At 39.2% G+C, this 15,300-nt stretch overlaps 1 protein-coding gene across 1 annotated transcript in view; it reads right to left on the reverse strand.

Moving 5' to 3' along the window:
* Positions 1 to 15,300, reverse strand: part of astn1 (astrotactin 1) — a gene marked incomplete at its 5' end in the record, with an annotated part of 294,255 nt that overhangs the window by 242,797 nt on the left and 36,158 nt on the right. Inside the window, 1 exon segment of the mRNA XM_036129065.1 lies at positions 12,653 to 12,847. Within this exon segment, the coding sequence (XP_035984958.1) occupies positions 12,653 to 12,847 (195 nt within the window).

Consider the following 15,300-nt stretch of genomic DNA (forward strand, 5'->3'; position numbering starts at 1 on the left):
TTCTTTTTAGCAGCGGCAGCAGAGCGGGCACCTGTTTGATAAATTATTTGAATGTAAAACGTAACAAAACTCTCGGACAGTTTTGATTCGGATCAGCCATCCTGTCGCTTTGTGTGCCTTTCTTACAAAAGGTTCCCCAGACAATGAAGCTCAATAAACTAAATGAGAGACAATAAAAGCCACTAGCTATTCCCTCCCTCTACCTCTATTAGTCTGCAGCAAACACGTTTTATGTTTTGATTAAGTGAGAGTAAATGAAAGAATTCCTCTTGAGGGTGGTATTCAGGGTGTGGTACAGCAAGCTAAAAAAAAAAAAAAAGTATTGGAGTAATAAAAAGAATGCTCTCACAAAATAGTTTGGGGGTTGGGGAGCTGTGTCAGGTAGGAGCATTGACTTAATCATTGATCCCAAGCAGCAAGCAGAATGAGAACAAGGGGCACTAAAATATTCATTAAAACCTGCTCTGAGCTTGTCGAGTGAGAAAGGAATAGAGAGGAGAGGAGGGGGAGGACAGTTAGGAGTAATGAGAGGAGGTTAGCTTTTTAACATCTCATTACGGGGAGTCCGCTGACTCCCACTGAGACAGGAAGACAGAAACCCTGTCAAAGCGCTCTGTAACTCGAAGCCGGAATCACACCGAGCCCCGTTGCTCCGGAGATGGCACCCGGATAGGACCCTTTTCCAGGGGCCGGGGTAAGTTGCTTTGTAACCAAAGTCATCCAGTGGCCCCGCCAGTCTCCCTGCTAATCTCAGCAAATCAAATAGATAACCCTTTAAAAAAAATGAAAAAAAAAAAATGAAAACAACCTTTCTGAGCAGGGAGGTTGGGATATATTTCCCTTAGCAAGGAAGGGAAAAAAAACATGAGAAGCGTTTCCAGGGCTAGTGAACTTCAAAGATGGACCATGTGGGAGCCTTGCTGGGGAGTGAGAATCAAACCAGCCCTGTGTGCGCGATAGCCAATGCTCTGGGGAGACAATGCTGAAAGAACTGTGACTCTGTGTGTGTGTGTGTGTGTGTGTGTGTGTGTGTGTGTGTGTGTGTGTGTGTGTGTGTGTGAGAGAGAGAGAGAGAGAGGGAGAGAGAGAGAACGACTATTCATTTATTTGTATGGCTCAACACCCTGGCTATTTTGTCTCTGTTGGTGTCATGTCAATCGCCACCTGCTCACACCACTCGCTGCATCTCTGTCATTCACCACCCTTCTCACTGCTGCTGCTCCAGGCAGTCAAAAAAGAGAAAAGCATACTGCCTCTGAGCTTATTACACACACACACACACACACACACACACACACATACGCACGCATGCACGCACGCACGCACTGAAAGAGGAAGGGCTATGTCCCAGATAAATAAAACATTAGCACCAAAAGCTCTGACTTTGTTTGACTGTTTACATTTTGTTTGCAGTTTCTGTGGATGGAGATGGGATTTTATTTGAAGAGGAGTTGGAGGGAACAAAAGAAAAGGTAGGAGATTGTAACTGAACCAAAACAAAACAAAAAAAAAGAAAAAAAGAAAAGAGTACAAAAAAGTCTTTGACACTAGAACAAAACCAGAAAAGTAAACATTGTGATATTTCAGGGGTGAAAGAAAAACATAAGAAATAGTAAACCTCTATCCACTGTTTAACAGCATAAAACATTGACTTCTTATTTTGAATGAATGAAGGGAGGCAGATGCTTTGTGCCACTCTTGCTCAGTGGGGTAGGGGCTTTTGAAGCAATGCCAGTGAAGATCACATAAAGGCTTTCTTTCTCTCCCACCCTCTGTTCCTGCTTCCATTTCTCAAGGGCAAACAGGGTTTCTAATCAGAATGTGTGAGAATGCCGTTTCACTTGCATTTTTGTCACTAATGAAAAGTTAATACCTGTCTGCTACCTTGTATTTTTATTCTGTTATGTGGGTGCACATTTTTCAAACATTTCACCTTTTAATAGGCGTCTTTTAAAGGCCATTTAATTTGTCACTTTGCAACTTAAGATGGAAATACTGCACAATTTAGATGGCGTCTGTTAGTTGGTATCCACAGTGGGCAGGTACTTTATCAGTTAAAAGAAAACAAATTAAAATATAAACTGAGTGAATAAAAGTCAGCAATGAGTCCAATTGGAGCATGATTAGGCAACACAATCTTTCAGTTTCTAATGACTGAAATTCATTCTTTCATCAGATGCAGCCCATTCAGTTTGCCAATAATATTGCATTGCTGTAGCTTATGAAATCAAATCATGGAGTGTTTTATCCTCAGGCTTAAAATAACATTAACGTTTCAGAAAATGTTATTGAACACTTAAATTATTCAAAAATATTAATAAGGTTTCATATTTACCCCATTAAAATATAAATATGTTAATGTTATTAGAAAAACTGAAGACCCTGAAAACACACATTTACATGACTGACAGTTTGTAGCTGAAGAAAATGTGGTCATGGGGATGCATACCTTCCAGGTATGGGAAGGAAAGTTATCAATGTGCAACAGGACACATCTGCAGACAGTGTTTCTGTGTGCCAGTTTTTTTCAGTTTGTTGCATTCCCATTTATATTTTTCAAATCAAGAATTGTCTTTTTTTAGATTTTGACAGGGAAATGTGATTCATCAAAGTCTAGTCCCTCCATAGAGCACCCAGTGATGTGTGTGTGTGTGTGTTGCAGCATTCAAAGGTTATGGATTTTTTTTTGCTCCAGATTGTCCATACATCTCCAAAGTGGACCTCTGGAGTCTCCCTCTACAAAAACGCATGGACATAGTCAGATAGAAATAGTTATAACGTTCTAATTTTTGCAGATGTTGTTTTATTGTGACAGTTAGCCCATTCCCATTCCATTTTCACCAAATACATTTAGGCAAGAATAATAAAAAAATAAATAACAAATCAAATTTTATTCTGTGTACCTGAGGCCACAACTTTTTAGCAGTGCCACTTAAATTAAATTTGAATGTTGAGGCAAAAACTGGAGACTGCATCCTTTACACGGAGCCGAGAACTTGTATACTCCAAAGGAATCCAAAACAAAATGGATTTCTCTTTGGAGAAGGCTTTTTAGAGAAAAGCACCCACAATTCTAAGGTTAACTTATGAATGCATGTAATGTAAGATGTGCTTTCATTTTCAACAACCAGAAGTGTCCTTGTAACGATGCAAGTTTAACAGTGTGGAAATAACATATTATGGTTTGGTAAAATTTGTTTAGTTTTGAAAGTAAATTATAGCAGAGTTGTTGTTTATGTGTGTGTGTGTTTTATGACACAGATCCATTTGGTTGTTATTATGAACCTACAGCTAACATGAACTGATCGTTAAATCTGTAATAGCCCACAGTCTCCGGCTCGTAAATCAAACGCACCTTTTTCTCAAAAGACTATGCTTCCATGTCAGAGTTGTGGTTTGTGGCTTACAAATCAGCCTGCTTTTACCTCGATTACATGACATAAGGATTGTTGATGAGACTTGACTGGTCCTCTTTGCCAGTTATGTTTTTTTTCATACTTACCAGGATGCTGCAATATTTCTGGTTTCACAGAATATCAAAAATGTGGTTAAAGAAAAAAAATATATTCTAGAGCAACTAAATAGCTTTTTGAATGCAATTTAAAAAATCTAATTTTGCATCCTTCTATTGTTTTCGACGAAGATAGAAATTTGTATTCGTACTCATCTTCCACTTATCTGGGACCGAATCACGGGGGCAGCAGACTCAGGATGGATGCCCAGACTTCCTTCCTCCTAGACACCTCCTCCAGATCCTCTGGGGGAAGCCCAAGAAGTTCCCAGGCCATCCAAGAGTCTCCAGCATGTCCTGGGCCACCCCCTTCATCTCCTACCGGTGGGACATGCCTGTAACATCTCTGAGGGAAGAGTCCAGGGGGCATTTGAAACAAACGCCCCACTCAGCTGACTTCTCTTGATGTGGAGGAGCAGCAGCCCTAATCTGAGCCCTTCCTGGATGGTTGAGCTGTTCACTAAATCTAAGAGAGTTCCCGGCCGTGGATGCAAACCTTTGTTCTGGTCCATCAGGGTACGATGAAATGGTGTTTTAAAGGGGGCGTGTTGTGTATAAATGTTTTAAAGGGAACATTATGAATGGATATTTGGTAAACTGTTGCCATGGCAGAAGAAGGGTTGAGTGAGTACTTCTGCTATAGAAATCACCGCATGAAAAAAAAAATCCCTTTATAATTTCCACAGAGGAGAACTTTGTCTCTGCATTAACCCATCCCTCAGGGAGCAGTGTGCTGCCAACACTGAGTGGCGCACGGGGAGCATTCTGTGTTCAAGCGTCTTGCGCAGGGACCAAGAGTGACAGACTGAGTTTCAAATCATTGGGGCCTCTCCAAGATGCAAATGCCCAGCTTTCTAACTGCTAGGCCACCACTCCCGCCACAAGTTAAGATACAAAAAAAGTTGTACATGAGCATTTATCTAGGTCTCCAGGCCACTGCCCCCAGACAACAAATCTCCTGACATTATCCACCTCAATGGATAAAATCTTTATTTGAAGAAGTAAAATTAAAGCTGGAGACCTTGCTTTCACTACTTTTGCTAGTTGGGGGGTGGGGGACACTGTGGCGCAACCATGCAAAACTTTGGCATCCCAAACTCTTCTGCAGCGTCGACTCCATTCTCAGCAAACTTTTTTCACTTTCACACTTTTTTAAAATCATGTGTTTAAAGTGAAACAACAGTTCCATTTGCCTCGGAAAAAGAAAAAAAAATAGCAAGGAATAGAGTAAACCAGAGTAAAAGCTTTCCAGTTAATACAGTTGGAAAAGTCGGGATTCCAAAATAAAACCAAAAAAAACAAAAAGGTTAGGGTTGTTTTGTTCATAGTATTTCTTATAAGCATGCATTAAAGTTCTACTTTCCATATGCAAACACCACTTTTACTTTGTTCGATTTGGAGTTGCAGCCACTACATGTAACATACATTTTAGACAGACTCTTACAGCTGTATCTTGTAAAAAAAACAAAAACGTTTTATCACAGCTTACTGTTGTAGATGCAAGGAGCTGCCATATTGGATCCGACAACAGGCCTTAAAAAAATTCTCAGGCTTTCAGAGGGGAAATGGTAAATGGCCTGTACTTTTATAGCGGTTTATGAAGTCCAGAGGACCCCAAGGCACTTCACACTGCATTCAGTCGTTCACCCATTCACACACATATTCACACACAGACAGCGGAGAACTACTTAGTAGCCACAGCCGCCCTGGAGCAGACTGGCTGCCATACACTAGCACCACCAGCTCCTCGGGCCACCACCAGCATTGTAATGCAGTTGAAGTGTCTTGCCCAAGGACACAATGACTGAGACGGTCAGAGCAGGAGGTTGAACCGGCAATCCACCGGTTACAGGACAAATTCCCTGAGTTGATTTTTCCCTTCGGAAGCCGGGATTTCCGAGTTCAGACTGCAAATTGAATGCAACATGTGGACTCAACATGTCAACCAGACAGAGGGCCTTTTAAAAAGTTTATTATAAATAAAGAACTGGTGGGAGTCAGAAAACCTCTGCAGGACTGATCAGGAATCAGAAGCTTAGTAAAACCCAGCTAAGGGCAAGGGAGGGGAGGGAAATCAAGGAGGGGGAACCATGATTATGACATGAAAAGGATCCCCTATGTAATATTTCAGTCTGATCATAATAGACCACAAACAAGTACATAACATTCAGAGCTCATCCAAATGTGATTTTACCCCCCCCCCTTTTTTTTGAAGAAATGTTGTAGCTTCAATAGCTTAAAAGAAACAACTTCTAATTCCTAAAATTAGGTTACTGTCAAATGATTTGTATATGTTTTTTTTCCACTACAATGTAAAGTTTTCTTGTTCTCTTTTTAAAATTGCAGACATTAACTGGTTCCTTTAAAGTACTTTGTATTTTCAAAATAAGAAAAGTTTAGCTATGCAATCAACCTTGGCCATTTTGTTTTACATTAACATACTGAAAGATATAATTAAATAGTTGCTGATTTAATTTTCTTCAAAAGCAAAATGAAAAAAAAAAAACATCTATTCTAGCAATAAGTGTTAAAATCTAGACTAAATGGCTGTAAATATGGGTTAGGATTTGATAAAATGCTGTCAAGCCTTATTGTTAATAAATTCAGGTCGTACGCCTACCTTGCCTGCAAAATGTCAGGCCAAATGACACAAAGGTTTTAAGCTGTCAAACTCGATTTATGAGCACAAGTGAGGTTATTCTTTCATGTTTCTTATATGCTGGAAACATCTCCAGAGCAGAAGATGTTTAACATTGAACTAACTTACTTTCCTTCAAACATATAAAACTGTTTTTTTTATTTATCACTGACTCTTTGTACTTTCACTATTTAAGGGTAGCTGCAATATGTTAGGGCTTCTGAAGTGAGAGCAACTATAGTGCTCAACATAAGCTTTTCTTTCTCACCTTCGGACCTGAAATTTGAATAAACCTTTCCCGTCTTAGGTCTGCTAGCATTACCAAAACTATTTCTGTTTTCTAAATTCCAGAATAATGAGAGTGATCACTTTGTAGATATTGTTATATTACGTTTTTGAAGGTCAGAAGTTTTCATACATTTTTCAAACTGTATGACAAGCGTTTGGATATCCTTCCAATAGATCATTCCATGCTATTCTCACAAAAGCTGGCAGGACATTTGGTCCATTTCTCCTGACAGAACTGGTGTAACTGAGCCATGTTTGTGGGCCACCTTGCTCGCGCACACCTTTTCAACTCTGCCCATAACTTTTAAATATGATTGAGTTTGGGGTTTTGTAATGGGCAGTCCAAAACCCAACTCTGTTATCTATAAGCCACTTCACAACCAGTTTGGCTGTGTGCTTCAGATCTTTGTCCGTCTGGAAGACCCAGTTGTGCCCAAGATCCAACTACCATGTATTTTGTGAAGTGCACCAGTCCTTCCTACTGCAAAACAACCTCATATCATGATGCTGCCACTCCCATAGTTCACAGTTTGGATGGTTTTCTCAGGCTTGAAAGGTTCCCCCGTCTTCCTCCAAATGGTCAAACAGTTACATTTTAGTTTTGTCAGACCACAGGACATGTCGCCAGAAATCAATGTCCCCGTCCCTGTGTGCATTTGTAAACTGTAATCTGGCTTTGATGCGTTTTTGTTGCAGCAATGGCTTCTTCCTGGCAGAGTAATATGGAGCTAAAACAGTGACAGTTTGTAGCGACATTGAAAAGAGATTTGGCATTGTAAAATAAAACATTGAAAAGTCAAACATTGTTAGAAAGTAAAAACTTATTCTCATTTTATGCTGCAGGTTTTTTTTCAATGATAGATGTTTTCATTGTCACTGCAAAGTTCCTTCAGCTACGATGTCACCACAAGCTGGCACTGTTTTGCTGTCGAGGCCAGGGCTAAATTGAGGGCCTCTTCATTGAACTAAATCGGCTTCAGCCAGCATCTTCTCAAGGTTTTTTGCTGTTGTTCTTGGGTTGCTGTGCACATTTCAGACCAAAGCACATTCATCTCTGGGACACAAAACCTGTCTCCTTCCTGAGCGATATGATGGCTGGACAGTCCCACAGTGTTTATACTTGCGTATAATCGTTTGAACAGATGAACATGACACCTTCAGGCATTTAGAAATTGCAACCAAGGATGAACCAGACTTGTGCAAGTCCACAATTCTCTTCCTGATATCCAGTTTTTTTTTTTGTTGACTTTCCCATTATGTGACAGAAAGAGGCGGATCGTTCAAGGTGCACCTTTAAAACAACTACAGGTGTGTCTCAAATCCACTAAAGCAGCTTTAAAGACATGACATCATCATCTTGTCGTTCCCAAATTGTTTAAAGGCATGGTGGTCTTAGTGTATGTAAACTTCTGAATATGAAGAAATAGCATATTGTCAAAAAAATAATTCTTTCATTTTTATGGCAATTAGGAAATAGAACAAATTTTGGTCATTGTAACAGCCCTAAGACATGAAAGGTTTATTGAGATTTCATGTCTGTCACTGAGAAAAAAACCTCATGTGTCTTTTTATACAGCATATGTAAACTTGTGATTTTAACTGCATTTATAATTTTACATTTTACTGCAGTACTATGAGAAAGGGTTTGATTTTCAAATATAAAACAAGTGACTGTTACACACAGCTGTAACAGTCACTTCCTGTAACTTTTGTTCATTCAATACACAAGTTGATATCTAGCTCTGCAAAATTTAATTTCATCACACTGGCCCCTGGTCAGCTTTAATTTATTTGATGTTATATCTTATAACTAGGTCTTACATTACCCATGTGTCCCAATAGAGTCTACATGGCTCTTCCAGCACCTCATCCGCTCAGGAAGCATTTGGTGTTTGTCAAAGTCTGGCTCGGATCACGCTTTCCATTCAGAAGCTCTTCCAAATCAGATCAGAGCATTAGAGATTTAGATTGTTGATGATATTAACTTTGCTGCCTCACCCAGCCCTCCCTCTCAGAGACTCTGGTGGTGGATCCCTAAGTGGGTGTGTTGCCTCCGGCGGCTAAATCCATGCACAGCTCAAATTAAATTTCTGGGCCACAGATGCCTTTGCTGACCTTCTGGCTTCCTGGGTTCAGTGTAGATGATTACAGCATGCAGACAGAGATAATTAACCACCTTCAAAATACGTTACACGCCCATTCAAACCCTGTACATATTTGGCAGGACACACAGTTCAGCGTATATTGATGTTAAACATCAAACTACATAAGCTGAGAAGCTTTTTTTTTCTCCCTTTTTCCTCACCTGAGTACTTCCCTGTATTTTACAGTGGACAGTTGTTGGAGGGGGACACATTTTATTATCGCCATTCTCCATTTTAGGAGGAAAGAATCAGACATAAAATCTGCCACAGAATCATTGCCCCATCAGGAAATAACCTTTACAGATGCCGATTCAATCTGAAATGTTTTCACATCCTCTGAAGCCATTTTGTTAATGTATGACCTGAAGCGCATCCCACCCCGGGAGAATCTCAAAGGTTGATCTATGGCGTTTGGGAAACCAACACCACTGTCAGTGATGTAAAGTGTCTCGCCCACACGGTTCTGATGAAACGCATTTCAGTCTTGGGTTACATGGTGTTATACTGGTATCATTTTTTCCTTCCTGTTCTACTCCAGAGAAAGGTCAAAATCCTTTATTCACCTTACATGTATGCTAAAACAAGCTTTAAAAAACCTTGTATTTCCTTAACTATTTCAGTTCAGGGAATAAAACATTTACAAAGACAATTCTGAAAAGTGTGGGGTGCATTTGTATTCAGCCTGCCTGAGTAAATACTTTGTAGAATTGTCTTTTTCTGCAATTACAATGGTAAGTCTTTTTTTTTTTGGTGTCTTTCCCAACTTCACACTGAAGAAATGGAAATCTTTGCCCAATCGTCTTCCTGAGAAAGCTCAAAGCCAGGTGGAAAGGGGTTTTGATTTGTAACCTAACATTTCTTTGAACTTCTCCACAACTTTCTTCCTGAGCTGTGTTCTTTGGTCCTCATGACGCTGATTGTTCACCAACATTCGCGAGCAAGCCCTGAGTCCCATTGACACAGCTGTATATATTCTGAGATGAAATCAAACTTAACTAGACTCTATTTACTAGTTAGGTGACACCTGAAGTCATATTTTACACTTTTTCAGTTTAAAAAAGAAAAAAAAAAAATGAAAATAATGCATCCTTTACTTTCCACTCAACAATTATGCACTACTTTTTGTTGTTGTTTTTTTAAAGGCGATATGACATGAACTTGGAGTCAATGCAACAAATATGAATGTAATCTATGCAGGTGCTGCGAAGATATATTTACATGTAGTTACGTCACAGTATATTTGCTGCAGAACTGCTAAACAAGGTCATGGAACTCTGGCTTATCGATTTGGCAAATCCGTTACTTTCATTTTTTGCAGTGATTTTGTAGAATGCCAAATCTTCAAGTGAATAAGTCAAAATGTTCAGTTGTGCATTGCACCGTCCCCCAGTATACTACAAAAATGGCCAAATGGGGCATACTGGACCGCTCTGCAACCTGGAGGGGTGTGGATGGTGGAGTGACTCCTTTGATTTAAAGAGACCACACCAAAACAAGTTGTTCTCAGACACCCCATGACACGGATGAAAAGTGGAAACGTGAGAGTAAGCTAATGAGTATTGCAGTTCCAACTTATATAGATCTCAATGGAAGGATTTCAATGTGAAAAGGCAGATTTGAAAAGCACAATTTGTCCCCTTTAACATAGAACCCCCCCCCCCCAAAAAATAAAAAATAAATAAAAAAACATGGAAATTTGTGGTAGTAGCACGACAAAATCTGAAAAAGTTCAAGACATATGAACACTTTTGCAAAACACTTTAAGAAAAGGGTAACTTAGGAGTCTGCCACAAAGGTACACTGTTATTTGATCATTAGTAAAGTGAAAATAATCTCTTCAAAGCACAGGTCCAATGGGGATCCTAGCTAGGTATTTCTAAACTAACTCAGTTCCCACTGACATATATCATCTGCAGGCAAAACTCTCTGAACGTATTCTGCAAAGAACTTGTACTAAATACTCCACAGAGATCAACATTTTTGGCATGTAGTCCTAAGATGAAACAAACTGCTGTTAAGGGAAGCTGGAACTGGCACATTTCAACTTTATGATAAAGTCAGTGAATATTTTCTTTTTGTGATGCTGTGTGCCAGTATAGCATCTGTCTTGTGGGGCTACTACTTCAGGATCCAGACATTAGAATCTAAATTTATTGTGTGCACATCCTAAGCTTGGTTTTACTGACAAAACAAGTCACACAGAGTTCAACTGCTGTTCAGAATCTTAAAAATGTATTTTGTTTGAATTCTAGGTCACTATACAGTGGACCATGGACAGAACAGTATCAAGAACCAAATGATGTCTTCTTTGAACCCAAGTCATTAGGACTGTATAATATTGTTTAAACATCTCTACGTTTGTCTTACATTAAAGATTTTAAGTGATGCAGCTTTTTAAAGTGACAGAGGCTGGGATTAGAGGTTTTGAGATTTACTTTTAGACTTCAGCTGCATATTCACAATAGCACAAGTATATGTAGCGGCAGGATGTACTGCAACAGTGAATGGACAATGTGATGCAGATATTTTAGTTAGCGCAATAGAGTTCACAGTGTCAGTGTAAAGTGACTGGTTTTGAATGTATGGGGTGGGGGGTATTGGGAGTTTAACTGTCTTATGATGTGTGGAATAAAGCTGTTGTGGAATCTGGTTCTTCTCCATTTAAGCTGCTAAACCTCTTGCCAGGAAGATGAAGATGAGCTATGAGCACAACTTCAAGCTGTATAGTTGGCAGGTCCTGAGACTATTATTTCATTAGAGCTGACAGCACCAGGACAAAAAAAGTAAAAAAAAAACAGTTGAAACCAACAGTTTAAATACACTATATAAAAAGACACACAAGGTTTTTTGTTCTCACTTTCAAACAGGAAATCTGCATAACTTTTTCCTATTTTAGGGCTGTTAGCATTACCAAAATTATTTATATTTGCTAACTGTCAGAATTCCGAGAGAAGGATTATTTCTGACAATATGGTAAATTACTTGTACTAGTAAAGCACTTTATCAAGTCCAACGACCCCAAAGAACTTGTGTCGTTGGACCTATGAACTTCCTTCATATTCCGAAGTCTAAATGATGTTAGTGTATGTAAACCGTTTGGGAACGCCCATATTATGATGTCATGTCTTTGGAAGCTTCTGATCTACAGGGCCCTGTACCAACATGGGCTGAAAGGCAACTCTGCCAGGAAGAAGCCATTACTCCAAAACAAACAGAAACCCCAGATTACAGTTTGCAAACCCATGCAGGGATGGGTAAGTTACATTTTGGAGACATGTTCTGTCGTCTGAATAAACTAAAATTGAACTGTTTGGCCATAATGACCATTGTTACATTTGAAGGAACCTTTCAAGCCAGAGAACACCATCCCAACTGTGAAATACGGGTTGGCAGCATCATGATATGAGGTTATTTTGCTGCAGGAGAGACTGGTGCACTTCACAAAATAGATGGCATCATCAGAAAAGAGCATTTTTGTAGAAATTCTGAAGCAACATCTCAAGACATCAGCAAGAAAGTTAAAGCTTGGGAACCACTGGGTCTTCCAAATGGACAAAGACCCGAGGCATACAGCCAAACTGGTAATAAAGTGGCTTAAAAATAACAGAGTCAGGGTTTTGAAGTGTGCATTACAAAGCCCCGATCGCAATCCTATTGAGACCAAGATATATATACGTATATGTTTTTATGCACAGATGGACATCTCATGTCCAACTTTTAAATCATAGCTTAATAGGATTATCACATGTATCAGTAAGGGACAGCTTTTTTTTTTTTTTTTTAAGAAATGTGAACTGATCTAGAATGCAAGGGCTTGAAGGCCAGGACGACTTTTCTTTTGGGATACTTAAATGTGTTTTATCCATATTTTATCTTTCATATCCACCTGCCACAGCAATCTATTTTATCGCAGCCACCATAGGGAGTCTGTTATTTGAAAGTGATCCATCACAAACGTGTGAGCACAGTGGGAACCTAAAACCTAGCCCCCCTCAACAGTTTCCCTGCTGGGATACAAATGGCAGGACAGTCTACCACAGACTACACCTAACCAACAGCTTGTGTGTTTACCTGAATGTGGCCTTAAGTATCTGGCCAGAGGTGCTTTCCTGGGAGTGGTTGTTATAGCCGTAGAAAAGGTCTCCAAAGACGGTCTGGTTGGCGGGGATGTCTAATGCTTCACCACAGTCCACACCCTCAGTGCAGGCTTCTGACAGAGGCAAGCACGACCTCCCATCTGGACCACGCTTGTAGTCCTCGATGCACCTGAAATGATTTTAAGTTTACATATAAGGGTAGTCTCATCTTTAAATAGATCTAATTTCCCCACCAATTTGTTTTTCCATGTAAATGTATTGATCTTATATCTGTACCTTTTTCAGGCAATCAGGACTTAGAGGAAATGTATATCTCCAAACCTTCAAAGGATCCTCACAGAATATTAAATTGCAATTTAACTGATAGTATTTTCACATCTCAGTAAACAACATTCAATGACTTACAGGCAGAAAGACTAAATTAATTAACATGAGGTGTGTGGTAGGGTGAATAGATGTGAATAGAAGATATTCTTCTATATTTACAATATAGGAAGAGTTTCTCCCTGAGTATGGGATTTGGCTAAACTAATCCCAGTCTCCCATGAAGGATTAACCACATCCTCATTCTAAAAACAGACAAAAATAAAGTGCTGTTTCTGAGAATTAAAGGAAACAGCCGTTTTTTATCACCCCCTGATGTAACATTGGTGTTAAATACTGTCTTCTTTGCAGAATGATACCAAGGGAAATTTTTACAAAGGTTTCAGATATAAAAGAGCAGTTAATGAGAAAGGCTGGTGGCTTATATGTGAAGTTTCAAATACAAATAAAACAAAACATACAAATATTTTAAAAACCTTAAAGTGCATTTGTGCACAAAAACAACAACAATATATACCCTACATGCTTTAGTGATATTGACAACATGGAAACTAATGTATAACTGCATAAACTAAAACCACACACTTATAAAGAAATTAGTTCAGATCAGCTCTTTGGCAAAATATCATAGTTAACATTAAGTTGCAGTTAATAGTTTATTTTCAGTAATTAACTGCAACTTTAACAACATTTATCTGCCCTCGAGCCTGTTTTAGTCTTTGTCAGAGACACTCAAGGTGTTCACCTATGGCATTAAACAGCAACAAACCCACATCAGTACTTAGACAGATTCTGTACCACGTCAGGAAACACCAACAAAATAAACTTCTCTGCTGTTCTGCATTTTTTCACATGATCCCGAGCGCATCGTTCCCACTGCAAATCCTCACCATGGCTTACAGGGAGAATGGTTTGTTTAGGTTGATGTGGAGTGTTAGTTTTTCTCCAGCACGTTTTTGTCTTTTGTGACAAATTTGCTGTGTCCCCTACATGGTTTGAGGCAGATCTGTTGAAAGCACAACTCGTAGTTGCCCTCTAGACAGGTTGTCCCAGCAGAGCTGTGGCCCTCTGCAGCTCCTCTGAAGTTACCATAGGACTCTGCTGCTCTGATTAATGCTTTCCTTGTCTGGGCTGTCAGTTTAGGACAAGCATGTCTTGGCTGCTTTGCAGTTGTATCACTTCTGGAAGGTGGAACAATGCTCTGGTTGTTTATTTTTAACCTATCCCTGATATGTCTGCTGTGTTCATTGATTTTTATGATGTGTTTTTTTCACTAATGTAACAACCCTCAGAGGCCTTATCAAAGCAGCTGTATTTATGTAGATATCAATAATGAATAATATAAATATCAATTAGCTGACTTGAGGAGGCAATTAGTTATAATTTATTTTATTTAGACATAAAATATTAATATTTCTTAAAGAATTAGAAAATTATGCATAATTTTACTTCCACTTCACAATAATGTGCTACTTTTCATTGGCTTATCATGTCAAAATCCTATTAAAATACATTAACGTTTGTGGTTGAGTGTGTGAAAATGTAAAAAAAAAAGTTAACAAGATTATGAAGATGTCAAAAGGCACTGCATCCATAATATTTAGACATCTCACAATCATTGCTCTGCTGCTGTTAAGCAGCAGAAAATTATCAGCCCTTATTGCTGATTACACAACAGCAAGGGCCGAACCTAAACCTAAACCCAGTGTAACATTGGAGATATCAATATTCTATTATTTCCCCAAAGTCAATAGGATGACAGACAGAGCCAGACAGATTTTAGTTTGCTGTCATTACAAGGTGACTGACTCTCTATATCTTAAAATGTCAGGTGTAAACCAGGCCAGCTGACAGATTTGCTAGGGCCTGGGACAACGCAGTCAATTTTTGGGTCCCCCCTCTACACCTGCCGCCACCACACCACACACACACACACACACCAAAAAAAGTCAACTTAACTGTATACTTCATGCCCTGGAAATCTCTGTATTTTATATTGGATATTTTCAACCCATCTATTAAATTCAGTGCACCGTTTGATCTTTTCTTTATAAGAGAACAGCAAGCACTGCAGCCAAAATATGGCCTTTTTTTGACCTGCTGTATATTAGCCAGTCCCTAACAATCTTTTTCCCCTCCATTGCAGGAAGTATAATATGTTACATACTTTGGGAATTATCTGCCCTCTGAATCTCTGAGAAAGGCTTCCTTTTTGCCATTAAACGCACAACATTTGTTCGATCAGAATCAGTCAGTTTTGTTGGCCATAACGCAGGACCATCGAAATTAATGGTGTAA

Source organism: Fundulus heteroclitus, unplaced genomic scaffold, assembly GCF_011125445.2.
Source record: "Fundulus heteroclitus isolate FHET01 unplaced genomic scaffold, MU-UCD_Fhet_4.1 scaffold_133, whole genome shotgun sequence".
Taxonomy (NCBI): Eukaryota; Metazoa; Chordata; class Actinopteri; order Cyprinodontiformes; family Fundulidae; genus Fundulus; species Fundulus heteroclitus.